This window comes from Rhopilema esculentum, chromosome 1, assembly GCF_057945365.1.
Source record: "Rhopilema esculentum isolate cy_ngs chromosome 1, ASM5794536v1, whole genome shotgun sequence".
Taxonomy (NCBI): domain Eukaryota; kingdom Metazoa; phylum Cnidaria; class Scyphozoa; order Rhizostomeae; family Rhizostomatidae; genus Rhopilema; species Rhopilema esculentum.
In genome coordinates, this window is record NC_142815.1 from 1,046,771 (window position 1) to 1,073,652 (window position 26,882).

The 26,882-nt window shown below is 38.3% G+C and overlaps 3 protein-coding genes across 5 annotated transcripts in view; 1 reads left to right on the forward strand and 2 right to left on the reverse strand.

Annotated features, from left to right (window-relative positions):
- LOC135690193 (tight junction protein ZO-1) overlaps positions 1-854 on the reverse strand; it is a 33,817-nt gene extending 32,963 nt beyond the window's left edge. For both annotated transcript variants that reach the window (XM_089108824.1, XM_089108793.1), the window contains exon 1: positions 594-854. In XM_089108824.1, the coding sequence (XP_088964950.1) occupies positions 594-596 (3 nt within the window). In that variant the 5' untranslated portion in view covers positions 597-854. The remainder of the gene's footprint in view (positions 1-593) is intronic.
- A 2,778-nt stretch (positions 855-3,632) lies between these two features.
- On the reverse strand, positions 3,633-10,547 carry LOC135690412 (uncharacterized). The gene is made up of 2 exons (XM_089108905.1): positions 10,164-10,547; positions 3,633-6,893 (listed from the first exon to the last, which is right to left on the reverse strand). The coding sequence occupies exon 2, from the start codon at positions 6,879-6,881 to the stop codon at positions 5,922-5,924; it is 960 nt and encodes a 319-aa protein (XP_088965031.1). The 5' UTR covers positions 6,882-6,893; positions 10,164-10,547; the 3' UTR covers positions 3,633-5,921.
- A 641-nt stretch (positions 10,548-11,188) lies between these two features.
- On the forward strand, positions 11,189-20,830 carry LOC135690305 (uncharacterized). 2 transcript variants are annotated; one of them, XM_065207825.2, is made up of 4 exons: positions 11,189-11,316; positions 15,666-15,879; positions 16,221-16,688; positions 17,373-20,830. In XM_065207825.2, the coding sequence occupies exons 2-4, from the start codon at positions 15,693-15,695 to the stop codon at positions 17,690-17,692; spliced, it is 975 nt and encodes a 324-aa protein (XP_065063897.2). In that variant the 5' UTR covers positions 11,189-11,316; positions 15,666-15,692; the 3' UTR covers positions 17,693-20,830. The 2 variants fall into 2 exon arrangements, with proteins under 2 accessions (XP_065063897.2, XP_065063898.2); XM_065207826.2 differs by having other exon boundaries at positions 11,216-11,323.
- The last annotated feature ends 6,052 nt before the right edge of the window (positions 20,831-26,882 follow it).

A 26,882-nucleotide genomic window follows, 5' to 3' on the forward strand; every position in this document is an offset into this window, starting at 1 on the left:
ATCAAGCTTTTATACAACACCGAGTTAAACTCAATTAGATGTTGACCGAATTTACATCGCAGGGAGGGTTAAAATTTTGAACTATCCCGCATTTAGGACACACCAGATACAAATAACGGGTCTGCTGAAACACGGATGTGATGATGAATCTAATGATAAATGTTCGATATTTTACGAGAGAAGCTGATAAATTGTTTTCAAGAGGGACATCGAACCACCTCGAAAACCTAACAAACTTAACAAAAGATGTCCACCTCCAAAAAAGCCGAACGTAAGTTTACAAACACGTGTTGCAGTTCGAAGCAACCATTTATTTGCTAATTATTAGTAGGGCACTATGAGGTTAATGGCTGCCATGTTATTAGGCTCAATAGCCCCCAAAAGTGCTAACCATAAAATAAAGAAACCTCCTGAAAACAAAACAGGCTGAAATACAGGCTAAATTAGCAAATTATCCACACGGCCAGATTTTTGTGGATTACAAAAACTAATCTATGCACAAGTAAGATTATCTGTTCTTAAACGCAAAGTTTGAAGCTTGCAAAGCAAATATCAGGAAAAACGATGCTTATATTACAAAAATAAAATCATACCATGGCGATTTCTTTTCAAAAGCTCCAATCTGAAGTGGGCGTCAAACACATCTAAAAGTACTAGTATCAAAGCTCCAAAAATTGGATGCTGCTTCCACGTTTAATTCTTCTTTCGCGCTCCAAAAAAACTTCAACAATTAATGTCCCACAGACACAATTCTCAACAAGATTACGCAGCTATTTCTAGCAATGAGCAACTTATTTAACAGTGGAATTTCGCAGTGACTCATCCGCCATTATATTCAGAAAGTGAGTCGTTGGAATATTTAGTAATATGTCATAGTTCTGAAGGAGACACATTACTCCTTTGACGTGCAATATAGTGTTGTGATTGGTGTGCTCAAAACAATGGCACCTTGAGAGACATGACAAAATTAGTACATTCAAGGATTGTTTGAATTCAAAAGGCGTAAGAAAAGAAGCAGGAGACTCACAAAGGGAAGCCTGGGATCGAGCTTCAAGCGTCATTGAAATTTCAAAATTTCAAAAGGAAGGGATACAAGACAAAAGACTAACAACCCTGGAAACTTTGGAGCTGGACGCAACTTATTCAGTTGAAAACGCTCCTTAATTTCTATCTGCAAAATCAAAGCACTTTTAACAGAACTCTTTTTTATTCTATTTCGTTCAAGCAGTTAAAACAATAAATTAAAATATCACACCCTTGAACTTTGTCGTTTAGAAATTTCTAATATTTAGGATATTGAGGCTTCTTGCAGCAATTGAGAAGGCCTGCTTCGTTGTCAATGAAAATAGTATTGTTCCGTGGAAAGAAAAGATTCTATTCCCTTGCTTGGTGTTTGTTTTGCTCTCCTTTGTGCTCATTACTTCCGGGTATATTTACTTCCAAAACAACTCACACTGGCCGTATCTATTCCATTATAAGTCGCTCTCGATTAGTAGCCGCAGCAACTTGGGTTCATAATAAATATAGATATGTCGCAATTGATTTTAAGCCGCACCAACAAACCATGCAAAGATACGTGGTTTGAAACGATTGACACATAAACTGATAAAATCTTGATTGTGCACTTAACCCCTACATGTCCACTCTCATTGTCAAGTGTAAGTACCCGTGTCTTCAATATATCTGAGAAAGGCGTTTAATTGTGTCTTATATCTAGGACATAGAAAAATAGAAAAAGGGTGTATTATATGGGAATCTTAATATAGTTTCTAAATTTTCTTTGTTTTGCCTTATTTTAACTACTTGATTTCAGGAAAAAGGGTATAAATTTTCTTTCGTTTTAATGAAAAGGGGAATCGAAGTGGAATCAAGTATCAGAGATGAAGGGTCAGTTTTCTAGACAAAAATGCCAAATGTTAAGTATCAAACTACCAGAAAAGCCTCTTTTTATACGGTTTTAGCCCCCCCCCCCACCCCCCACTTTTTTTAGCCCCCCCCCCCCACTTTTCTCAACGCTACGCGGTGCCTGACCCACAGCCCTCATTTTCTACATTATGTATTTCCCTCGGCTTCAAGGAAGCAGGAAAGCTGCCAAAGTCAGCCATCCCACTCTCCCTCTAGGAACAATGTTGACTTACTTTAGAAACAAGAAAGAAGTTATGGATTACGCTTTTTACCTTGGGGCTTGTTTGATATTTTCTTAATCATCAATATTGTCTTAGGGGGAAGGAGTGTTCGTACATTATCACCCTCAGCTTCAAGAAGCTTCGCAGGATCTGGATAAAATGATGATAGCTGCCTACGTTTACAAGCCCCCTTTATTGTAACCCCCCTCCCCCACCCCAAAAAGGTAAAAATAATATTGTAGGCCACAGCTTAATCGAATAAGTACAGTAATTGCGTTAAACATTTGGAAAACAGTGCTGATCTTATATCTGCAGGCAGTTCTCTGTCCAGGACCTCACTCTGCTTACCTTTTAAAATGTTTTAACATACACTCCCCTCTCCACTTCTTAGAAGGAACGATATTTTATCCCGTATAATTTCGATGAGATAATGTTGAGGAGGAGGAATATTTCGGAAAAATATTTTGGGGACGTGGGTCTTTGCTTTTGTAAAAATAACTGGGTTCCCTGTAGATTAGAGGGCACTTCTAACAGTACAAAGGTCTTACCGGGGATTCTAGATTTGGTCCACTGTTGGCTGGCACCTCTACTGGTTTCTTAATTCGTTACTTTTCTCCAAATATTTCTACCAAAAATGTACCCTGGGAACCAGAATCAAAGTGAGTCTGGTACCCAGGATACCAATAATGAAAACATAGGTAACTCTGCTTTTCCAATGAACATTCCCCCATAGTTTTCAAATGACAACCTTTCGTGTATTACAATATGGTGCGTTTACTAATTCTGAAAATCTCAATGGAATAAAATATCGCGAAACATGATCAAACTATCATACCAAAAGTCCAATTGAAACACTAATTGAAAAATATTCATCGGGCAAGACTCTATAAATAGTTAACACAGGTTTTTTGAGTCCTAGTTCCACCCCAGGGCATTATTGTACATGTGCACTGTTAGATTCAGAAGCGTCGCCCAACACTTTTTCCGTTAGCATCGGCACATTATAGATTTTCACCTGGCAACCCAGTAACCTTTTCGTAACAATTGTAAAATATTAACATTTCTGTTGTAGTTTAACTTTCAAAATATGGCACTAAAGTATGAACTTTGAAACAGAAACACATAAAAGCAGCAATCTTTTGGCCACACCCTTTAAGAGTAGGACACGCCTTTTTCGGCGAAAAGCATTTCTTTACCCCTCTAAAAATTTTTTTGGCTTCACCGCTGGTTAGATCCTCTACAAGAAAGTTATCTAGTTTCACCAGGGCCTCTGCTACGCCGGTGCCCACTAAGTATGGGCTTGAGGAATTGGAAATTTCTAGAGGGGGCCTAGTCACTCCTGAAAGCTTTTTATTGCAAAAAAATGTACGGGATACAGCAAAGAAACAATACATTTTCTCAATTCAAGAATCATCATATCGGGAATAGTGCTTTTAGTATTCTTGATTCCCTGCCAAAAGGAACATTTTGTAAAGGTTTCTTAGGAGGAACAAAGTTAGCGAAAGATACTCGCCTCTTAAGAAAACTTTTATGCATATCTGAGTATTCGCAAAGATTAAAGCAGGAAATAATAAATTCCATTCTAATTCTATCATTCGTTATCACAGTATCCATGAGATAAATGTAAAAGGTTCTTTAGCATATATTCAATTTATTAATATTTAGAGACTCTGTGTCCTTTAAAACAAACTAACTATAAATAATTATATCTTAAGCTAACAAAATTTGCACAATTTCATTGGAGAATAAAATATAAAATTTCTCTTTATTAGAAGAAGAAAAATAAATCGAAATAGTATTTTGAAAAAGTTTACATTTGCTTGCTATGGGCGAAGAGAGGTAGAGAATTAAAAGGGCAAGGAGAGGAGGGTGGAAAGAGATTGAGAGGGGGATAGACAGGGGAATGGATAGAGGGATTGACAAGGTTGTGAATAGGGGGTGGAGACGAGAACGGATAGGTGACGAATAAGTGATTGGAGTGGAGAAGAGTTGGAGAGGGCGATGGAGATGAGGATCGAAGTGGTAGTGGAAAGGGGATGGATAAGAAAGCGGAGAGGAGGTTGGAGATGAGAGCGGATGAAGGGGTGGAGGGGAAAATGTATTGGGATATTGAGAATGGATAGTGATATGATAAGGAGATTGGAAAGCTTGTGAATAGGGGAAATGGGGGATGGAGAGGGGTTGGAGAGAGAGGAGATGGGCGATGGAAAAGTTGTTCGTATCAACTTGTTAGATTTAACTTCTTAACTAATTGTTCGAGGGGGTACTAACTCAAATTGTGCCCCAGTTAGAGCCAGTGGCGGAAACTTGGGGGGCGATGGGGGTCGACGGCCCCCCCCCAATACTTTAGAGGACAATGGTCTTTTGTTCGAAAACAATGGGGAAATGTGACGTCATCTGATTGAAACAAGAGGCTTGCCCCGCCCCCCCAATATTTGACCAAGTGTCCGCCCCTGGTTAGAACACATTCCAGTGGAACTTACAACTTTTCATGTTGTGAATTGTCTGAACGGGGTTGTAGGCCTACTCAACGCTGATATGCAACCGAATCTTGTGCTTCAATGCCATACTACACGTTTTACCGCAGTGCCTAAATCTTCTATTGTTTTTGACAAATCCGGGACCTACTCCTAAAAAGATTAAGAAACCACAAGGCCTATAAAACGGCTTAATCATTATACTATACAGAACTATAAATAAAAAAATTCGTCATGCTTAGCATTATTTGACAGCTCGGCTTCTAGATTCGCATTCAGAGCCGCCGGAAAGGGGAAAGGGAGGGGGCAAACTGGCCCAAGGCCTCAAGGTCTAGGGGGCCCCGTAAAGTAATGAATTTTGTTTTAAAATGGAATTAATTACAAGTGACAAAATATACTTTAAAGTAAAACATTTTAAACAAATGAATGATTTTAACTAATCCGAAGGGCGTGTTTGCAACAACTATCTGCTTGTTTCGCTTACAGAGGACCTCCGCTTTTGCCCCAGGGCCATGTTCGCATTCCAGTAATAGATTATTTGGGGAGGTGAATCTAGAAGAGTCTCTAATGCTTTTAAGTAAAGGATTCGTATGGGCAGGGATGCGGCGGGAGATGAACTTCAAGGGGAGACGATGGAAGGCAAAAGATAAATTTGTCAATATTATAGGGAGTGAAGGATACTGGCCCAGTATGATTTTATGTTACAACAATTTTATAACAAAACACTTCATACGAACACCGAGGCGCAATTTGTCTATTATTTAAGAAGGATAGCAACACAACACGAGAAGAGCGTGAGCCTCAGGTGAAAACTTAGAAGATAAGAACAATTTTGAAAATTTTTTGTCGTGATGACATGATAGAAGCAGATTCTATAAGCTGCCGAGTTACTAAAAATTAAAGGAAAACTATTATGTAGTGGCCTGAGAAACATTTTATATTTCATACAGTAGAAAAATTGATTTTGAAATTAAAACAATATTAAGAAAACCCGAGCCTCCAGTTATTCATAAATAGGAGCACCGAGCCCATTTTATTTTATAAAATAGAGTTTTCTTAGCTGGCATTAAATCTAAAAATTGCTTTGAGAGAAATCTTCATCTTAAGTTGAGTTTTGTGTTACGTGAAAACTATACTAGTGAAAATTATTACGTGACCCTTTGTGGTCGGGATGGAGATTCTAGAGCTGTTTTATGGGAGAGTATTGTTTGCTTTAACTACCCTAACTGCACGTTACGTCATTGTATGAAGCGTTTGGACCCAGGCCTTTACTTGCATCTGTCAGCTGGCATAGCCCTAAGCTCTTGCTTTGTGTATCTCATCGTTCACTTTCGTTCGTACTTAGCATCTTATTCAAAATTACTATATCTTCTTCAGCCGTCATTAGAATTCTCTCGTCTCCTAATGTCCTCGCTATACGCAATGTCTCTTTGTAATATTTTTTTGCCAGTTGGTATTTCTTTAAAGCGCAATAAATAGCCCCTATTGCTTTATTAGTCTCGAGCTCCTCCGCAGTATCTCCCGATTCTACTGCGAACTTCAGTTGCTTGCGTTTGTAGTGCAAAGACTTTTTGTACTTTCCATTGTTGTAATACAGATCACCTAGTCTACGGCATGCGAAGCTTTCTTCTACTTTGCTGTTCTTTGCTCCAGCCAATTCAAACGCCTTTTGGAAATTCTCTGCCGCCTCGTTAAGACAATCTGTAGCGAAATATGCCTCCGCAAGGTCGTTATGCGTCGCTTCCAAATCAGTGACGTCATCAATTTCAAGAGCGATGCGGATCTTTTCAGAGTAATACTTAATAGCCTCTGCGTGGTTTTCTTGAATATCGTAAACCGTAGCAGTATTATGATTGGCTGTTTTGAGTCCTTTCAAGTCATGTGATTTATCGGCTTCGCATCGCATGCGGAGAAACGTTTCAAGGGCGTTATCGTAATTCTGCATATCAAAGTAGGCCGCGCCGAGTTCAGATAACGCCTGTGTTGTTGCCCAGCAACCAAGATTTGATTTCTCTGCGATTCTCAACGACTCTTGAAAATGTTTAACAGCCTTAATAAGGTTTTTATTATTCTTCTCCTTCTGCCCATTTGCAATCTCTTTTCGAAACCGTGTTTCCAAATCGAGGTTATCGCTCTCCTTCATCGTTTGGACTGCACTGTGTCCACTGGGATCGTTGGCCTTCGCAGTGCAACTGGCTGACGTCGGGAGGTATGTTTCAGGCGATACCCTGCGTGAAAACAAGCCTCGTTTTAGCGCACAGCAGCCTCTAATGACCATTTTAGCTTCCTCCTGTTTAAGAAAGAAAAGGTTTAGAAAATTGTCAAGTCATTGCAATTGGAAAGAAATTCGTTTCGATTTAAAAATGGATACAGTTGATTGAACAATGACTTAGGCCTTTTTAGTATTTGTCGATTGCCTTTAAATACCAAAAGATTAAGAGCTAAATTATAGAAGCACAACACGTGACATGAGATAACTCAAAGTAGAACACCTATTAAGTTATATAGTGCTCTTCTCGCTGATGATCTACAATGCCTGCCAAAAGTCAAGGAACACTGACGTCATTTTCCAAGATCAAAATCAATCACCCCTCTCTCCCCCACGGAACAATGTTGGTTTACTATCAAACGGGTTAGGATTTTAGGAAGCATTTTCTTTTGCGCTTCTTTTATGATATTTCTCTAAATTTTCAAGATTGTTCTAGGGAGAAGGGGTCGGAAGAAGTAATTTTCTTCGGAAAAGGAATGAAAGATCTTAAATGCATTGCAAATTGCTGGGTGTTCCAAGTACTTTTGGCAGGCATTGTATGTTGATTAAACAGGAAATAGACGCTTAATCGTCGAAAAGAATCACTTTCATCACACCCTAAATCTAGGAATTTTGAAGTTTTTGAGAAACTTTTAGGGCTCCATTTCTCGAAAAATAAAGAAACTTCCCTTGCAAAATTTTAATACATCTCTTATAAAAACCAAGATAAAACAGAAGCTCAAAACTTTGACAAAGAAGGGCCTACATAATTATACCAGGATAGTCTTTCAGGTTATGTGACCAAAATTAAAAGAATCATAACTATTGTGACGTCATGACTTAAGAAATCTGTTGGATAAACAAATTACGAAGAAAAATTTGAATTTCAAAAAAATCCTTAACTATGGAAATTTATGTCTTTTCATTTATGTTATTAGCTGATGACAAAAACAAATCTAATTGGCATTTTTATTATTATTATTATCATTATTATCTAATCGTTGATTTAAAGTTAGCAGTTAAAATTCCATCAGGGACCACGCCACCGGGAGGCCAGAGGGACCATGGCACCCCACTTTCTTGTGAAGCGGGTAGTTTTAAAGCTGCAGTGAAATGGAAAAAGCCTTGGCCCCTACTTTTGCCAGCCTTGGCCCCCCCCCCCCACATTCAAATTCGTTGCGTAGGCTCTATGCAGAGCTTAAAAGCTAATTAATGCCAACTATTTAAACAAATTGCATTCAAATTGCTATAAAATGAATACCATTAGAAAAATGCAACTTATGATTAAAAGCCTAAGTTTGGATAAAATAAAAAAATGTCCTTGGCATGGCAAAACAATGGCCTAGCGTCAAAACAATAGAAATGGTACGAACGTGTAACAACACAGTCATAGTCAGCTTTTAGTCAGAAGCCTAAAATATTAAATTTAAAGAGATGGAAACAATATCAAACTCTGAAAAACCCTTACCAACAGATTTGAAATGCTTCGTTACCCTAAAGGGAATTGAGGCATACTTAAGTGGCTCCAAACCAGCAAGCTCGAACTGTCAATCAAACATTAACCAATCACAAGTGTCCATCTACCATTTCACGTGGTCACTTTTACTGTAGATTATATCACTTCACAAATATCCAATAAAAGTGAAGGAGATTTCAGAAAGAAATCACCTTTTATTTCAGCCTGATAACCAGCCCATTATTCTAAAGAAATTCCTTTAGAATAATGGGTTGGTTTTCAGGCTACTTTGATTTCCCTTTTGCTCAAATCGACCTCTATGAACTCGTGCAAACCGAGGGGCAAATCACTCTAAGAAAATTTCGTAGCGTGAATCGAAGAGTGAATCGCCGCCCCTCGGTGCAAACAAGTCACCAAACTTCACGTGCACAGCTACAATGTGACTACACTGCGCAGGCTCTGTGCTGTCTACATTAAGAAAGTGCTTGATATGTCCTGCTATTCCCTTTAATAAAATGTTTTTATTTGCATAACTTTTAATAAAATTTCGTTCTCTGTTTTCATAAGAACAATTTTATTAGAACACGAGCCTCAAAATTGATAGACAGTTAAGAGCAAATTGAGAACAAGCAGAGGCTGAGCTATCGTAAAATGTAAATTTGAACAACGTTTAATCTAAAAACGAGGATTTTTTTGCAATTTAAAGGTGCTTTTCAATGAATTTTACAACATCGTCGGCAAATAAGAAAGCCTTACTCACTTTGTTGGAAAATTAGGCCTAAACACCTCCCTAGCAGTGGCGTACCCAAGAGGGGGGGGGGAATGGAGGGGTCCGGACCCCCCCCCACTTTTCTAAAATATGGTCCTCGAGGTTTGTCCAAAAACGATGTAAAACTCATTGGGGGGGGGGGGGGGTTGGGGTAGTATACTGTATGCTTGTGTCAAAACCAATTGTAAAATACTTTGCTATTTACCGTAGCTAACATTATTCAAATAATGGGGAAAAATTTGCAAAAAAGGCGTTTCTTTGCACTTTGAAGGGCGTGGTCCAAAAAATTTCAGACCCCCCACTGCTGCAGCCCTGGGTACACTGCTCCCTAGAGCGAAAAAGTAAGCAATTGCACTGCTTACACCCTTAAAATTCAACAACAAGTTAAGAACCACACAGCCTCAGATTTTCGAAAAAATCAAGAACGGCCAGCTTGAACACCATTTATTGGCTCTTATAAGCAAGACTAGTGTACAAGTTTTAAAAAACTATTTTTTGTTCTTCATTTTCTTCAAATTTCTTGTTTTTGTCCTGTTTTCCTTTGTGGCTATCAAATACACACGTTATCATAAAATTATGTTAACAAACAAATTCCTGTCATTGTACTTATTCTTTTAAAATGTTCTTCATATTTTCAATACATTGTAATTAAATTATGTTTAAAGAAATATGGCGAATGTGAGTTTGAGCATAGGCCACTGAGGCAAGATCATTAAAAGCGAATCTCGTACACTTTTAATTAAAAGCCTTGTTTTATCTTAAAATCCCTGAAAATCTTTTCGTTTTCTTGGAAATATCGAGCGCCTTTTGCAAAAGCTTTGAATTGCCCTGCGTAGGTAGGCCATCAACAGAGGCTGAAACCAAAGCAAAAAATCCTCGCTTTGTTATTTGACCTTCGATAATAATTGAAAACTTTATTGAAGTAGCAAGCAACGAATATTTTGTAGTCAAAATAACAGGCCTACATTTATGTAAAACGATGATGAAACTCCCAGTGGCAAAAATCGCAATATATCGTGAATGTAGACAAAGGAAATTTGAGAATTGAAGACTAATTTTTCATAAAAATGTAAAGCACAGAATGTACCTGCCAGCATATAGGATAACTTTCAAGTCTATTCCTGGAGGCTTTTCCTGGCAATATTTCCGTAGAAATCTCGAAAGTTTCAAGTTTGAAGCAAGTGAAGACGCGGATTGCTCGGATCAGGAAACCACAGGCGATTCCAGACACGGAAGTTAGAATATTTTATGACTCATTCCAGCGGGTGTCGAAAACAACATTGCAGACTGCACGTGGGCAAGTTGGCGCGTAAACATTAGCAGGTTTTATAAAAAAAGTAAACAAATTGCTCACGAAATTTTGAACCAACGTAAAAACCAATAAAAATTGCTTATTAGTTCAGCCTGGAAAACTGATTGTAAAGCAATTGTGGCACATAACAGGGACTCAGGGACCGCTGAAGGGTTTTGCTTTTGCCCCCCAAAAGTTGTACTTAAAACAATACAGAAATGACCTTGTCTTTAGCCTTTTGCAAGTCTAGCCCCCCCCCCCCAATCTATTGTATGCCCGACGGTCCCTGCTCGGCAAACTAGATAGCCAGGGCCTCCGACGAAGGGGGGAGGCCGGTGGGGCCTTGACGCCCCCACTTTTCTGCCAAACAATAAAAAAAATTTTCAAAATCTTTTGTTATGGGTGCTAAATTTTCCCTTGCCCCCCCCCACTTTTCAACCTTTGTCGGAGCCCATGGTAGGGTACAAGGGCGTATGAGAAATGGGGGTTGGAAGTGCTACAGCCCCTTACCCGGGGAAAATTTGTCGACTTTCAGGATCCATTCGAACAGTTCTATCTCATTGAAGCAAAAGTATTCGGGCAATATCCATACAAATCTGCCCCCTTCCCACGCCTCCCCCACCCCAGCTCTCGGGAAGAACATTAGCATCTTTTTGCTACCCTAAGATGATCAATATTTACCGACAAAGTTGTTGATTTTTCACTGCATCCTTGAAATATAACTATTTCCTTAATCTAATTAGCTTTGTACAAGTGCACCCGCCTGTAAAATCCCCTTAATTTCTTCTGTTCTCTTCTTCCGTGTTGAATCACCCTGTTCAACAACAGCAACAACATAAACAAAATCGAAGCATTCGAAGAATGTCTTAACAAATGGAAGCAGAGAAATCGAATTTGTTTAGATTGAAAGATCCTTCGGCAACCAGTGGACTGTTTAGCTGATATAACGGTTTGTGGTACAAATTTACTATTTTAACTGTTTTAAGAATGAAAATGAGTTATATCGAAGAAAACGTCGCCATGAAATGTTGTTTGTTGCCAAGGTTATAGCATCATGGTGTCCTGTATTAACGCCCTCGATAGGCAATTCACATGGAGGGTCGTAGAATTCGGCAGTGGGGAAAAAGAGGTCGACTTAAATGTATTTAGCGACCAGATTTTTATTACCAAAGTGTGTCGTGATCAAAATATATGTTTTTAAACTCATGGAAATCTTGAAACAACACTAAATTTCAGTATCATCTTTTAAATTCCACAACATACAATTTAGTTAATAGAATTCAGCTACACAAAGAAACAATTAAACTACAAATACATAATCTTAAATCTGTTGGAAATCGCCAGTGGAACAGCCTTATCTTATCATAATCTCGCCCCAAAAGAGTCTCTATTACAAAATTTCATTGCACTTGAAAACAAAAGGAGCATTGATGAATCTCACTGTTACAGTTTCCAACCTCCCCAAAAAAGTTTCTTTAGACAATTTCCTGGCATAAACAATTAAATGTATACTCATGATGTTAAAATTGATGACATCATAATTAAAGAACTCTTAAAAAACATAATGCATTGAAATTTTCCAAAGCAATAAGAAACTGGAGTACTCAATGCTGACCTTTGTTTCTTATAAAATAACGATTGTATTCAAGACTATGATTCCAGTGATTTAACACATTGAAAGCAATTTGATAAATGATATTTCCCTCTGTTTAGTCCAAAATAAAAAGAAATGGAATGGATTGCCCCGTTCTCTTATAGGTTGGCTGTTGTGTTTGTCATCTCTTTGTTGCAGTCTTTCTATAAAGTGAGAGAAAGAAAGACAAAGTCCTCAAAAAGTAAAAAATTAATATGATTAAATAGTGACTTTGTACTTTTGAAAGTTAAATATAATTGCAATGTTTAGAGAATAAATTTACATCATGTGACCTGGTAATTATTCATAGAAGTACAGCAAGCTAGACTAGCTAAACATCCCTCCACGAATGGTCCTTTTAATCATCAGCTGTTTAAAGATCTTAACCCTTACCCTAACCTTAACCCTAACTCTAACATTTTTAAAAAATTCAAATTTTAAAATTGCCACTTGTTAAGTTGTAATGCAAGTATGTCAATGGGGGTTGATGCCTTTTTTCTTGGGTAATTCTGAGTCTTTACCAAAAAGAGTTTAGTTATGGCTATAGTCACTTGCCCAAGGTATGTCAACAATCAACTGTTTTGGTAGATGCCTAACAAGAAACAAACAAAGAAACAAGAAATGCCTGAAATTTGTGGATCTAGAATGCAGCAGAAGCATTTCACCATATAGCGATCCAACAATATAGTGAAATGCTTCTTTCTTTTGGGAGTTGTTGGTTGGTACCATGGGGGTATGGGAGGGAGTGAAATCACCCCAATTTTATCAAAATATGTTCCAAAATTATCTAACAGTTAAATTTTTGCAAAGCACTGGGTAGATCATGCTGTTTCCAGATTTATTTATGTAAAAATACCTTGGATATAGCAATGTAATCAGACACAAGTCTCAATGATTTTTCATTGCCTATTCCCATTTCCTTCACAAATTGCAGTGGCTGACAACTCCAACACCATTCTTACTTAGAGAACAGAAGGATTGGTAAAAGGTTTTTAGCAATATTCCATGAATTTCAATTTCTCGGCAAAAGAAAAAGTTGGAATTTTGTTCATGAAAATGGCTAAAATGAAAATACTTTGAATCAAAGGCTTTCATAAAGTGTCTATTTCATAAATTGGCTATATTTTCTTTTTAGCAATGTAACTTCTCCATATGCTAGTAATCAAAGCCAGATGAAAAATTAGCTTTGTGTACAGAAACACCCATAGCCCTTTTGGGTTGTCACCTGGCATATATTTACCTTCCCTTGGTGTTTTACCTGATATATTTTTGGAGAAGACTTCTGAAATGACTTTGATATAACTGTGAATGGCTACAGGATTGTTGTGAAGTTTCATTCCCCCTATTGTGTCATCATTGTATATATGTGTGTTTTTGTAGCTGTGTCCTGTAGATTTTATTTGCACAAATAAGGTTGCCAATTTGCGCAGGAACACTGTTGGACCAACTTTTTTTGGATCAAAATTATTAGATCAGGAAATTCCAGATGTTTAATTTTTCTCTTTTCTAGCAATGTCTTGTAGATTTTTATTTGCATAAATAGGGCTGCTAAGTTGGGCAGGTGCACTGTGGTGCCAACTTTTATGAATCACTGCATTTTCTGACACAATATTTTTGTGCCTGAGAAAGAGCATACCTTGGACAAGGAAATTGCAGAATTTTTAAGTTTTCTGACTGCAAGGAGGGTATTTGCCACAAGTGCTCATTTAATTCATTCGGTGTACAGGGTTGTTAACTTCAATGGCTCCAATACCAGAATATGATACAATCAAGCTAAGTCTAAAAATGGCAGCATTGGCTGTGTTGTTCCTCAAGGCTCTTGCTCAGGTCCATTTCTCTTCTTAGTCTTTATCAACGTGCTGCCTTTTCCTGCAAGTATCTGCAAAATGGAAAGGCCAAAGTGCCAATGATACTAGTATATCGTATTTCTCTGAAGGTGCTGTAGATCTTACTTAAATGCTCAGTAGCCAATGAAAGTGCGTGAACGGACAATAAACTATTGTTGAACTGAATGTAATACTGTCATGACTCTGGCATTGGTTGTTTTGTAATCGATGAAATTCTTGTTGAACTTGTGCTTGTATTAACTATTAAGGGATCAACAGGCACCGCGGAGCAGGGGGGCTAGGGTGGGGCCTTAGCCCAATGCAAATTATTAAGTATCAAACTAACAGAAAAGCCTCTTTTTATACAGTTTTAGCCCCCCCCCTCCACTTTTTTAGACCCCTCACTTTTCTCAAAGCTCTGCGGTGCCACGAAATACATTTAGATCAACGGTCATTGATGTTGTTATTCAATGCCTTGCTGAGAGAGAATTTAAGTTCAACCAAAGCAGTGGCGTAGATAGAGGGGGTCAGATGGGGATGAATCCCCCCTTTCCCGTGGAGCTAAACTACCAATTTGTCGGAAAACTTTTGATCTTCTCGAAAATATAGCATGGTTGTATATTACCAATAAAAGTTTTACATTTTGACAGGAAAGGAACTAAACCATGTCTTTGTTTTTCTGAATGAGACTATCAATCTTTTTCGATTAAATATGGTAATTAAAAATGCCTATTTCTAGAGGAGACCAGGAAGTCTTTAAAGTAGCATTGTTTGAAACACTCGATTTTGAAAAACAAAATATTTGAGGTCTGAAAAAATCTTTTTTTGAACAAAATCTGAAAATGGCTCCTAATAAAACAAAAATTATTGAGAGTTACTAAAGCTTTCATCTGATATTGGTCAGATTTGAAAGCGTAAGAGCATAGATCGAAAACTCTAAGCAAGGAAATACATGTACCTTTATTTTGAAAAAAAAATTGTTTCTTTCAAAATAATTTTGAAAAGTTTTTTTTGTATTTTGTCTCTGTTCTAATGTAGTTATATCGCATTCGATTTTACGAAAAATGTGTTCTAATTTAGTTTTATTGTCTTAGTAATGACGTCATATAAATCTATCATTAGAGTTTCTTGATTTCTTACCATACGTGACCCCAAAGGAAACAATGGAATAGTATAAATCTGAAGTTATCTCCATCGATTATCGACGTTTAAGTTTGCCACAATCTCCCAAAAGAGTTGTCAAGTGATGACGTCACAAAAATCTATTTTTAAATTTTTTGAAATTTTTTTCATAACCTGAAAGAGCATCATTGAATACATCTAAATATGCAAAATCAGCTGAAGGCATAACGAATTGACTGAGATATGACCAGATGAGCACAAGCTCTTGCCCCATCAAACCTCTGTCTTTTGGTCTTGGTTCATAACTTTATTAGCCAGGCCAGAATAACAGTAATCCATTAGCCGACTTCAAATCTTCTATTGGCCATAGCTCGCCCGGTTTTTCACAAATTTAACTGATTTTGGATATTTCGGAGTATTTCATGGTGTTCTTTTATGTTATGCGGTCAAAACTCGAAAATTCTAAAAATGGTTCTATTGTGACGTCACATTTGAGAGCTCTATAAACCGGACAATGGAGATGTTTAGGGCGACCAAGTTGAAGTATTATGGCTTTATAGCTGTTCGGAACGTTGATTTGAATATCATCTTGAAAACGAGGATTTCAGCATTTCATGCTCGGTTCATAAACTTCAGATTAAGTTTAGGCCAGTTAAGTGTGAACCGGGCCTTTATCTTTTCCCAATATTGTTCAATCTTTTCCCTATAACCCTATAGGTTGGACTATCTCAAGCAAACGCTGTAATGGAAGTGCCACCACCACCATACGATGAGGCGGTCTCAGACAAAGGTGGCAAACACCGCGAGTTGAATTGTGAAGATTACCACGACCCGGATTCGGGCCCGCGTCCGGATCAGTATAGCGCAATGGGCTGGTTTGAAAAGCAAGGATGGAAAACAAAATGGCCACTTCACTATGCTGCAATGAAAGGTATTTTGGAAGCTTTGTATTCATTTTCAGGAATGAAATCACGTTTTTAGACATATTCTGTGTTTCAAATATGCCATCTTTCCTAACTAGAAGTTTCGAATAAGGCGCATTTCCGAATGAATTCCCTTCTCATAAATTTCCCCCTTTTTAGCAGTGAGTTTTGAATAAGCTTTCCCTTAGGGGAGTATTAAATGTGATGCGGTGTTCCTATTGGTTATTCCTTTTCTTTACAAGTCAGCATGTCACATATTCCTTTCGTTATTTTTGCCAATGCCAATGATTTTATGTAGCTAAAAAACGAGCATTTCCCATCATTTCATTATTGTTATCGTCCTTTTCAGGAGACGTTATTTCTATCATTCGCTTGGTCCAAAGGGAAAAGATTCCCCCGGATCAAAAAATGACCGTCTGGTTTGATTCTGAGCCGGTCGGATGGGCAGCTTCATTTGGTCAACTTGGTGCTTTGAGATGTCTAATTGACCTCGGTGCATACCCATTCACAAAGAACAAAGCTGGAAACGATACTATAGATGATGCTAAAAGAGAAAAACACGATAAATGCCTCAAGTTTTTGGTAGAATACAAACGGACTAATAATACCATGGCGGCCATCACAAGCGCAGCCGGTTCTTCGTCAGGTAACATCCCAACAGCACCTTACGAGCCTCCAGCTTCTGCACGGATGATCAAAGCGGAGGATTATATCGAAACCGGGACCGGACCGCATTGTCACCAAAGAATGGCTTTTGGCTGGTTTGAGTCCAGAGGCTGGGTACCGAGATTCCCGGTTCACTATGCCGCTATGAAAGGTTAGTAGTATATGTATGGGCCTTTGCTTGGAGTTCCCCGACGAAGGAGCAAACCTCGTTTTACTGAGTTGGCCCCATTTGCTAGTTTCTCATCTAAGCAGATGTCAGTTTGGTACCATTTTAGGCCAATGGATTGCGAAAACACTGCTTTTACTTAACGAAAGATGAATCGACGTTATTGTTGTACGACGTTGGGTAAACTAACTCAAATGGGAAAATCTGTCTCGTCTTTCACATCCTATGATAACGGCTACAGCTTTCTTCGGATTGATCTATAAAATTAATGATTTCTTTGGCAAATCGGGGGTTTCCAAAGTGGAAAAACTCTAGAGAAAGTCATTCAAAATGGTCTGCTTTTTAGAACCCAAAGCCTTTGATGTTCTTCAGGTTAACATGATTGTCGGTAAACGCTATTTGGTGTTGGAACAGGACGGTACTAAGCTTCTAATCCGAGTTTTGCGCTTAATGAGGTCATCGAGAAACCGTCCGGTTCCGCGTCCGGTTCCATACACCAAAAGCGAGTTCACCCCTGTCTATGAGGTATCGAGCAATTTAAGAAAGATTGGAAAACTGTAATTTTCATTTTCATAATTGTTGGTAACTCAAAAGCCAAGAATTTCAATTTCTGACAATATACTTATTGCATGAAAAATACAACCCTGACTGCAAACATTTAACTTCCAGGTGATGTTGCGTCAATAATAGACCTGGTTCTCAACAAGCATCGTCGTCCGGACGAAATAATGACCGACTGGTTTGATTCTGAGCCGGTCGGATGGGCATCTTCCCTCGGACAACTTGGTGCCTTGCGTTGCCTAATAGATCTCGGTGCCTACCCTTTCAAGATAAACAAAGCCGGATTTAATGCATTAACAGACGCCCAGAGGGAAAAACACCGGAAGTGCATTGCATTCTTGGAGGAATACCAGAGGTCAGGCGACGTGCGAGCTGCGAAGGAGGCATCTAACATGGCTCCAGAAGATTGTTGTTGTCGAATTCTATAACGGCCAGTCTCTTCGAAGCAGGGGCTGACTGAATTTATGCACAGTGACTCACCGATAAACGATCGAATTATGCCTATCGTAAATCCTCGAATAAGCCCCCACCCTCGAATAAGCCCCCCCCCCCCTCCTCGAATACGCTCCCACCTTAAAGAAATCATTTTTTGCAAATAAGCCCCCCCCTCGAATAAGCCCCCACTTAAAAATCATTTTTGCAAATAAGCCCCCCTCGAATAAGCTCCCCACCAAGAAGCAAGAAAGCGACTTTTGTGATGATAAAAAATTAAAATACTTGTTAGTTCTTTTTTAGTTTTGTTAGAAAATTATGTCAATTTTATATCGACCTTTGAGGAAAATACTAAACTTTGAAATCCCCCCCTTGAATGAGCCCCCCATCGAATAGGCCCGTGCCCAAAAATTCATCTTTGCAAATGAGCCCCCGGGGGCCTTTTCGAGGATTTACGGTGTTTGATTCTGTAAACCTGCAAATTTTTAGTACTTCTTGGCTTGTTTGAGGAGTTTATCGGTACGGATTCCCTGTTTCAAACAAGCAACAAATGGTCCATCTCACAGGCACTTCCTACGAAGAGAGCCGTCCTAATACGTTAGGGAGAGGCTGTGCTGCAGACACCTTCTAGAAGCCATACCCATTACCTTACCCTTTTAACGCCCAAATTTTGGAATTCGTTCAACTAGACATTTGCCTTCTTGTTCAGGAAGAGGAAACCCCACCCTTCCTGAAATCTCTGTGAATTTTGGAAAACCGTGCAAAAGAGACAAAAAGTATTCAGGAAGGTAACTGGCACCCCTACCTCAGGCACTGTGCAGCCATTTGGCTAGCAGGGGCTAACCCCCCCCCCCACTTTTTTGCAATAATAGACTAGAACTTTTTTGGAAGGTTTAAGAACGCAACTTTGGATGGTTTAGTCCTAGGTATTAGCAATTCTTTTTGACTGGAATCCTATTTGTTCATTTTCTAGGTGTTTTATCTTGTGTAATGAGATGTAGCCTGCGTGCAGACTTTAAAAGTGTCCCACTTTCCCCATAGTCGAGTATGCGCGCAGACTAATGATATGATGTATTTTCTAACTTGGTTAGCTTGGTGTTTTATTACCGTCCAGCTAATTTTATCTATTTTCATAGTTATTGATATCTTCTCTGAACCAGACTGTGTTAAAAAATTTCGGGTACACCCATTTCAGCCTCCCCACTTCTAGACTGGTGCGCGGTCCCTGCCCTACCTTGTTATGTTGCTAACCCAAGATAAGCTCCCTCCCACTTAGGCCCTAACCCTACACGCAAACAGTGTCAAATAGACTGAGTGTGCCTAGGAAAGGAACTGGCGAGCCTCATAATTTGCTGTTAGCCCCTTCTCAGGGCCCACGCCACGAATTTCAAGGTGGAGGGGCCAAGTTCTATTCATCAAACTTGAATTTAGTGCTTCAAAACAGGGCCTCTATTTTTTGGAAATATTTTTGCATTCCAAAGAGGTGGGGGGGGGGGGCAAGTCCCCTCCGGTCCTCCCCGTTGACGTGGGCCCTGCTTCTACCAGTCATTTCAACTATGTAGAAATCATGAAAACAGACATAAGGCACTTAGTAATGAATCTGGCAAACCTTCCTTATCTTGCTGGGATTTTCTTTACAGGTACTTCATGTACGTAGAAGCATAGACTATTGTAGAAGTCTTTTAAAAGAGATTAGGCGTCTAGAAAAGGAACTGGCCTCCACCCTACATTATCATACTGTTTACCAGGAATCTCGCACCAGTCTAAAGTGGGTGGGCTGAAAAGGGCGTGACCGAAATTTGTTTGACAACACGCCCTTTAGTGCGGAGGAAAACGCCCTTTTCAGTAAATACTTGCTTTTTTCTTGAAGAGTTCCCAGTCAAAAGTCAGAAAGATCTGCTACTGCTAAGGATCCGTTAGAGAAAACTTTCTAAAAATGTTGTTACCATTTATTGCAAAAAAGTGGGGGGGGGGGGGGGTGCTATAGCCCCTGCTAGCCCAATGGTACCCTGGGTCTGAGAGAGCCTGAGAGAGTCAATCGCAATTCCTTTTCCTGGTCTTCATCATTTGACTCTATGAGGCTCTGGCACCCAGGGTAGCCCAATGGCTGCGCTGTTCCCCTCGTTAGCAAAGAACAAGATAATTCTCTTAAAGCTATTTTCCCTTGGTACATTGTGTATACAAACTCGCATTTTTTAAAAATCATATTCTTAAATGTAATATTTATTAGGGCTTTATTCGTTTTGACCAATAATTAACATCACTATAAAATAATGGCAAGTTGTTTAATTTTGTTGCTATGCCATTTTATTTTATTTTATTTTACGCAAAGTCAGGGCTTGTGCTATAACTGGGGACAGCTGGAAATGAAATTGAAGTTTATGAGAAGTGAATTAATTGCCAAAATGAAATAGATTGTTGAAATCTCGACGCTTCGAGCCAGTGGCGGATTAAAGGGGGGGCAACTTGGGGCCCTCCCTCAACGAGTTGAAGCAAGTCTGGCGCCCATTTTTTGGAAATTATGCCCCCCTTTTGAAGAATGAGAATCAGATGAAAAAGGTTCTTGGACCGATAGGTTAATTTGCTTCAAGGATTACCTCAAAGTTATGTTGTTTATTCCAAAAATGGATCTGAAATTGTTGTATACAACGAACTCTCGTCACCAATTTTGCAAATTTTTTAGCGCCCCCACTACTACCAACTGCCCCTCCTTCAAATTTGCTCTGGATCCGCCCCTGCTTCGAGCATGTTCTCGTTACCAACTGAATTTTTGTGGTGCCTGAAAAAGAGCTTTCATTAGATCAGGAAACTGCAGAGTTTGAAGATAAAATTACTCTGAAAACTGCAAACTCAGACAATTACTGAAAAAAAACGACAGATTATAAAAATCCCTCCAGTCTGTTTTAAAGTACTTTTACTTGCCAACTAACAACTTGAAAGGACAATAGAACACATGTTGACGTAAACATATTGATTAATTGCTGTTACTTTATCCACAACTAAAAAAGTTCTGCTCATTATTTATTTCTGTTCTTTAAACATGCTTTGGAAAATATTTTTTAATCCCTTGTAATATTGTATTTTTTAAATTGTATTTTAAAGTTTTAACACAAATCAAAGTCTCAATAATCAAATATATTTTTGCTTTGTTTTTTTTCTGTTTTGTCTCTGGCTGATGGACCTGCAGTCATTGCAGTTCTGTCTGAGAGGCACACCGAAGGAACATTGGGGCAGTAACCTCCACTTTTTGCTGAAATATGATATAAAGGATTTGTCATCAAAGTGCCTGGGTACCGAAGCCACAAATTTCGAGCGAGGAAAAAGATGGTAGGAATAGATAAGTGGAGGGGCGTCTGTCTAGGAGGAGCTTCCAAATCTTTGCTGTAATCAATGTGGTTCTGGTTTTGAGGGTATAATCAAATTTAATGTTGGCAAACTAGTATTGAAGGAAAGTTCTCAAGCCAGTTCCCCAACCACACCATAATGTGCTCCGTTGACCCTGTGTTAGGCGTGTCATAGCAAATGGCCAAGAGATAACAAGAAATCTTCTTCTCATAATTCTAACACTTTTCTTAAAATCCTTGCTGCTTCTAACCAGGCTGTTATTTGAACAGCTCTCGCATCCCACAGTATACCTAATTTTCCAAGCTTTCTGTCAAACTCCTTCAATTCAGTAGTTGGGAGCGGATCATAACGACCGAGAATGGGACACAACTGTAACAATTTCAAATATCAAATGTTGACTGTCGTGGTATTGCACGAGGAGAGTGTAATAAATGCACGGAATGCCCCAAATTTATGGGGGAGAAATCAATTTTCGTTTTTGCATATTGTTCGAGCCCACCAAGATCTCAAAGTATCATGGAATACTCATCTGTCATAGATAGAAAGGGAACTGTGGATAATTTGGAATCCAAGAAACGGTAATATTTTTTTATATATAATCTCATAAAGATATGTAAAACAGACAAACTACAACACAATGCCACAGGGAGCATGGAAATACATAGCAACCCTGTGACCATTACATTAAACATGTTTACATGAAATTAGAGTTACATTAAATGTTGCAAATTACATGTTACAGATTACTAATAACACAGAAAAACACTTACAATTTGCAAGTTAAAACAAAAACAAACAAAATACATTGACAAAAACAAAACAAGAATAATGACATGGTAACCAAGGTATTACTTACAGCCTTTACAATTTATTTGAATTTATTTCAAGTTTATTTATTCTGTGTCATCATTACTCCCTTGCTATCAGTTACCAAAAAGATAGAAAGGTCCCCCTATGAAAAAAGATGGACCCTATTTGTGCCACATAGAGTAAAAAACTATTGATGAACTGGATCAAATGTAGAGGCAGTGTGTATTCTCAGCCCACTGCCTAATTTAGACCTTTTTCCCAAGAACACAGATTCTGCTAAACCGCACTACTAAAATTGCCGGAAATATCTTATATAGATAAGACAAGATAAGATAAGACAAAATAAGATAAGATAGATATAGGTAAGTATCTTAACCAAAAGTACGCAATTTCCCCCATTTATTCTTTTCCCAGACCGTTTTAGAAGAACACTATCAGTGGCCAACATTACTCTGAATTAGACACTGCCTTAGCAAATATATGAAAACAATAGCAAGCTCAATATGATCAAATATCAAGGAACTACACTAGAAGCTCTTTCCATTAGGTGTCACAGCAACAATTCAAACTTACACCAGCAAGTACTTGTAAAGCTTTAGCGAGGGCCATGTCACTCTCAAAAAGTCTCGTACATCTTTGGTAGAAATTATCACACCAGATTTCTCAATTCACTATATAGCATTAAAATCTTGTAGATCTCACAAGTTAGTATAGTTAAAGGCTCTTGTGCAACCGGCATGCTTTGCGACAATTATTCAAAGAACCGGCCTAATATCATACTGCATGAAAATACAAGTCAATTTCTCAAGACAACTTGCGCTAAGCATGCCGGTTGCGCAAGAGCCTTTAAAGTACATCTTTGTGTGTACTTTGAGGCTGAATATGGTAGCGACGTTATGAAATACAGTTTCAAATCTCGTAAAACTTGTGGTGGAAATCCAATTGTTCTATCTGAAATTCCTTGGAACTCCTTTCGTCTTATCGAAAAACATGAGTACGCTATGAGGAAGAGTTAATCGCTTTGGCGGAAATCCTTTTGTTTTCAAGAAAATCCTTCAAATATCCGTAAACATGCTTTAGTTCTAAAAAAATTCATATGTTTTTTTGAATGAATGAAGTGCCGCTCAACATTGCTTGTGCACTAGAGTTGACACATCAAAGTTAAAAGAGCAGGGCTTTCGCAAGCTGAAAAGCTCATGAAGTCCAGTGAGGATGTATTTGCAATGGTAGAAAAGCTATTTCCAGGTAAATTTGGGCTACTCTAGCTTGGGGGAACCAAGAAGAATGCAAGATGTCGCTCATGTAGCAATTTGCGTGGTTCCAGACAGGGGTAGCCTCTTGTTTAATGTAGAGAAACATGCTAAGAATTGTGAAAGTACAAGGAAAAGAAAGACTGGAAACCAACTATCACTTGAGCGTTTCCTAAGGCCAGCAGGAAAAGAGAGCAAGTCGTTGTGACTAGAAGGAGAACAAAACAGGTACTCAACGTTCCATGGAATTTTTGAACGAGAAATTGTAATTGCTGGGAAAAACTATTCTTTAGAGACATTGCAATCAACTGACAACAAGGGATTCAAGGCTGGTGATCCAATCTTGTATTCTGTTTCAATATTCACAACAGTAGTGAATTGTGGAGTTTTCTAAGGAAGAATCAAAAGCGTAAATTGCATAAAATGCTTCTAAATGCAACCACAGAGCAGTCCTTTTTAAAAAGGGTGCAAAGAACCAAAGAAAACAGTGGCCAAGCTTATGCTCTTACTAAAGGTCATAACCGTTTCTTAGACAGAAGCAGGCATCGCGGAAAAGGGGGGCTTTTGAGGCTATTGCCCCTACTTTCTCCCAAAAATGCAATAAATTTACCAATGAATCACTAGTCAAACTACTTTTTATTCGGCTCTAGCCCAAACTCCTTTTCTAGGTCCCCCACTTTTCTCAACGCCCCACGGTGCCTGAGAAGTGCACAATTGAAGAAACTTACAGAGTACAGGCAGGCTGGCCAAAGAGTGAAAGCCTTTAACCTTTCAAAAACCATTGCAAGACCTAGGTCGTCAGATACTTTCTGCTGATCTATAAAAAAGATTTTTATCTTTTGTATGCCTAACCATGAAATAACAATGAACCATTTTCCCCTGCAAATGCTACCACAAAGACCTCAACACATTGTTAAAAAAGACAACTGTTTTTGTATTAAAATGCTTACAAAGGAGACTATTTTCAAAATAATCATAATTTAATTGGATAATTTGGTTGCTAACCGTTGCAAGACCTAGGTCGTCTAAAGTCAAGTCATCTGAACGTCTTGGCGAACAAACCAAGCGAGGAAATGTATCAGGATGTATATGCAGCTTATGAAAATGGATTATTGTCTGGAAACAGGGGCGAAACTACCGGGGGGGTGTGGGGGGTGTAACACCCCCCCAATCCAAAAAATAGTCGATTTCGCAGGGCAATCGAAGATTTCGCAGGGCGCCAAGAAGAGCTTTATTGCCACGCAGAAATGCCACCTCTGAAGTTCGTAAAGAGCCGTTTAGGAATTTTTAAATGGAAATATCATATTTGTTATGAACCTCCCTTCCTGACATTGCATTTTAGAGAACGGAACAGGTATGTAAGGAAAAGCTCCGTTATTTGCAAAGCGAAAGCATTTCTTACCGAAAGTCATAGCCAATGGATGCACAAATTGATGCATATGTTTACGAGGGCAAGGTTGAGTCCACGTAAATTAATTTAAGTTGTAAATTATTTTCATGACAGGCACGGCGTCACTGGAGGGGAATAAGAGGCTGCAGGCCCTCACTTTGGTCAAGATAAGAATTTTTTTATCAATTTTTCTATTACTTTTTAACAGTGCATGAACTAAAAAACATAATAAATCGTTAAGATACCGATTTTGTTTCATCTAATTGCTAACTTTTTCACGTATATTTTTATTATTTTTCTTTTATTTGCATTAATTCAGTAAATCACTTTCTGTATCATTGCAATGTTTTAATTTTGGATGTGTAAACATGGCCTTCTCGATGCAAGAAACTGCACATTTCTGTTCAGGAAATAAAATTTTCCGAATCAAAACAACATCTCCCTCTGTCATTCACAACTACGTGCAATCTGAAACGAAAGGTTGTCGTTTCTTTCCTTCCCCAACGTCTAATACTAGAGTTTTAGCATGACATCCCCAGGCCTTGAAAAGATATTTTTCTTCCTGGCAGCAAAATAAAAAATTCAAGATTTCCTGTGAAGCTTCGAGAAAGTTTCCAGCCACTGAAATTGATATTTCAAGTTGCTTGATTTGTTTAAAAATTTGTCCTAAAAACAAACTGTCACACTAGAAAGAACTAATTGTTGGTCCTGCAATCTTGATCATAGCTATTCGAACAGGAATCATTTTGTTTATACTGTATTAGATGATCAAGGAGAACGTGATCAAGCACGATACTCATAGTTTGTTTTCAAGGTTAAAGAAAGTAGATCTGAAATCTATAATAACTTTGATTAAATTTCATATCATATCAATTTCATACTAATGATATATCGATACATCTTGCTCTGGGTTTCATAATTGCTGCTCATTTTTATCATCAGTTCATACAACATAAAAGAATACTATTTTATTTTTTAATGGTTGAAATATAATTTTAAAAACAGGGGTGGTGCTAGAGGCAAAGATTTAAGACCAAAACGCTTACATTCTATAAAGCAAGTGATGAAAAATATATGTGAATGTCAGTAGAAAAATACGAATAATGATGGACACATCCACAAAGGTTTGGGGCATGCTCACCTTCAAAACAATTGACGTAACAAGATTGGCTGTCTTTGAGTGTTTTTACATAAATAGAATGGTTGATGTAAAAAAAGGAATGAACTTTGTTTTAGCTTGCTGGAATTTAATTAGTAGCTGAAAATCATGCACGGAAATTTGGCATAACAGACGCTTATAATACCAGATGATTGAAAGCTTATCTTCGTTTTTTGTTAGTAGTGCAAAACAAAAATTATACAGTATGTATGTATATCGCAAGAAAACAGCATTCCATAGAAATATTCTAACATGAATTTAATGTTCATATTAAAATCAAGCAATGGAGATTTCACGCTAAAAATTTCCTGGAAAGCATCAACAATTTCCTGCAATGAATTTGGGCCAAAAATTTCCTGGCAGCGCCGCTGCCGGCGCTGCCGGACATTTTCCAGCCCTGGTTATCCCCTCCCTATTTTTCCCAATAAACAATAATATTTTCAATAAACAATCAGTTCTTTTAGCACAATAGTATTTTGCTAAATTTTTGTCTGAAAGATGCTTTTTAGCCCTTTTACAAGGTATAATTTCAAAAATTTTCTTCACGTCGGACCCAACCATGGTGGGTCCTCCTACCTCACTAAACTCGATTCTTAGCCCCACTGGGCTAAATTTCGTTGCACTGTCTACATCATGCATCATCCCCCCCCCTTAATTAGCTGTTTATTAGCTAGTATTTCGCAAACCAACATTAAATAAAGTGAATATAAAAGAAACAATTTACGCTCAAGTAGAGAAATAGATATTTCATAGGCAATGAAGTTTCAAGTTTGTTTTTATTGCTTAGAAGTTTGTCCTTGGTAAAGACCAGTGTACACTGGTAAAGCTTTCACTAGTAACCTATAGACAAACCGTTGCTACGAGGTCTGCAGGGCACCACTCAGTTTTGCAGGGCAGAAACCTTTTTCACCCCCCCAAACCTATTGGCCAAGTTACGCCCCTGTCTGGAAAATCGAAAATGTTGAAATCAATTACAGACACAATGCGTCTACTTAACACCCTAGCTTCGCTTATCACTACCGAGTTTTCCAAAAGAAACAAAACATGAGTGTGGTTGTATTTGCACCAAGCAAAAAAAAATTCTCTTCAATTGAAATGATTGTGGCGTCAAAAGATGCAACAAAAATGAATTTCTTTTATCGAAAATAATTCGATTATCTCAACAAAGTAATCCATTTTGAGATATAGCACTTGTCAAAACAATGAGAAATAAGCGAAAAAACACATGGTAA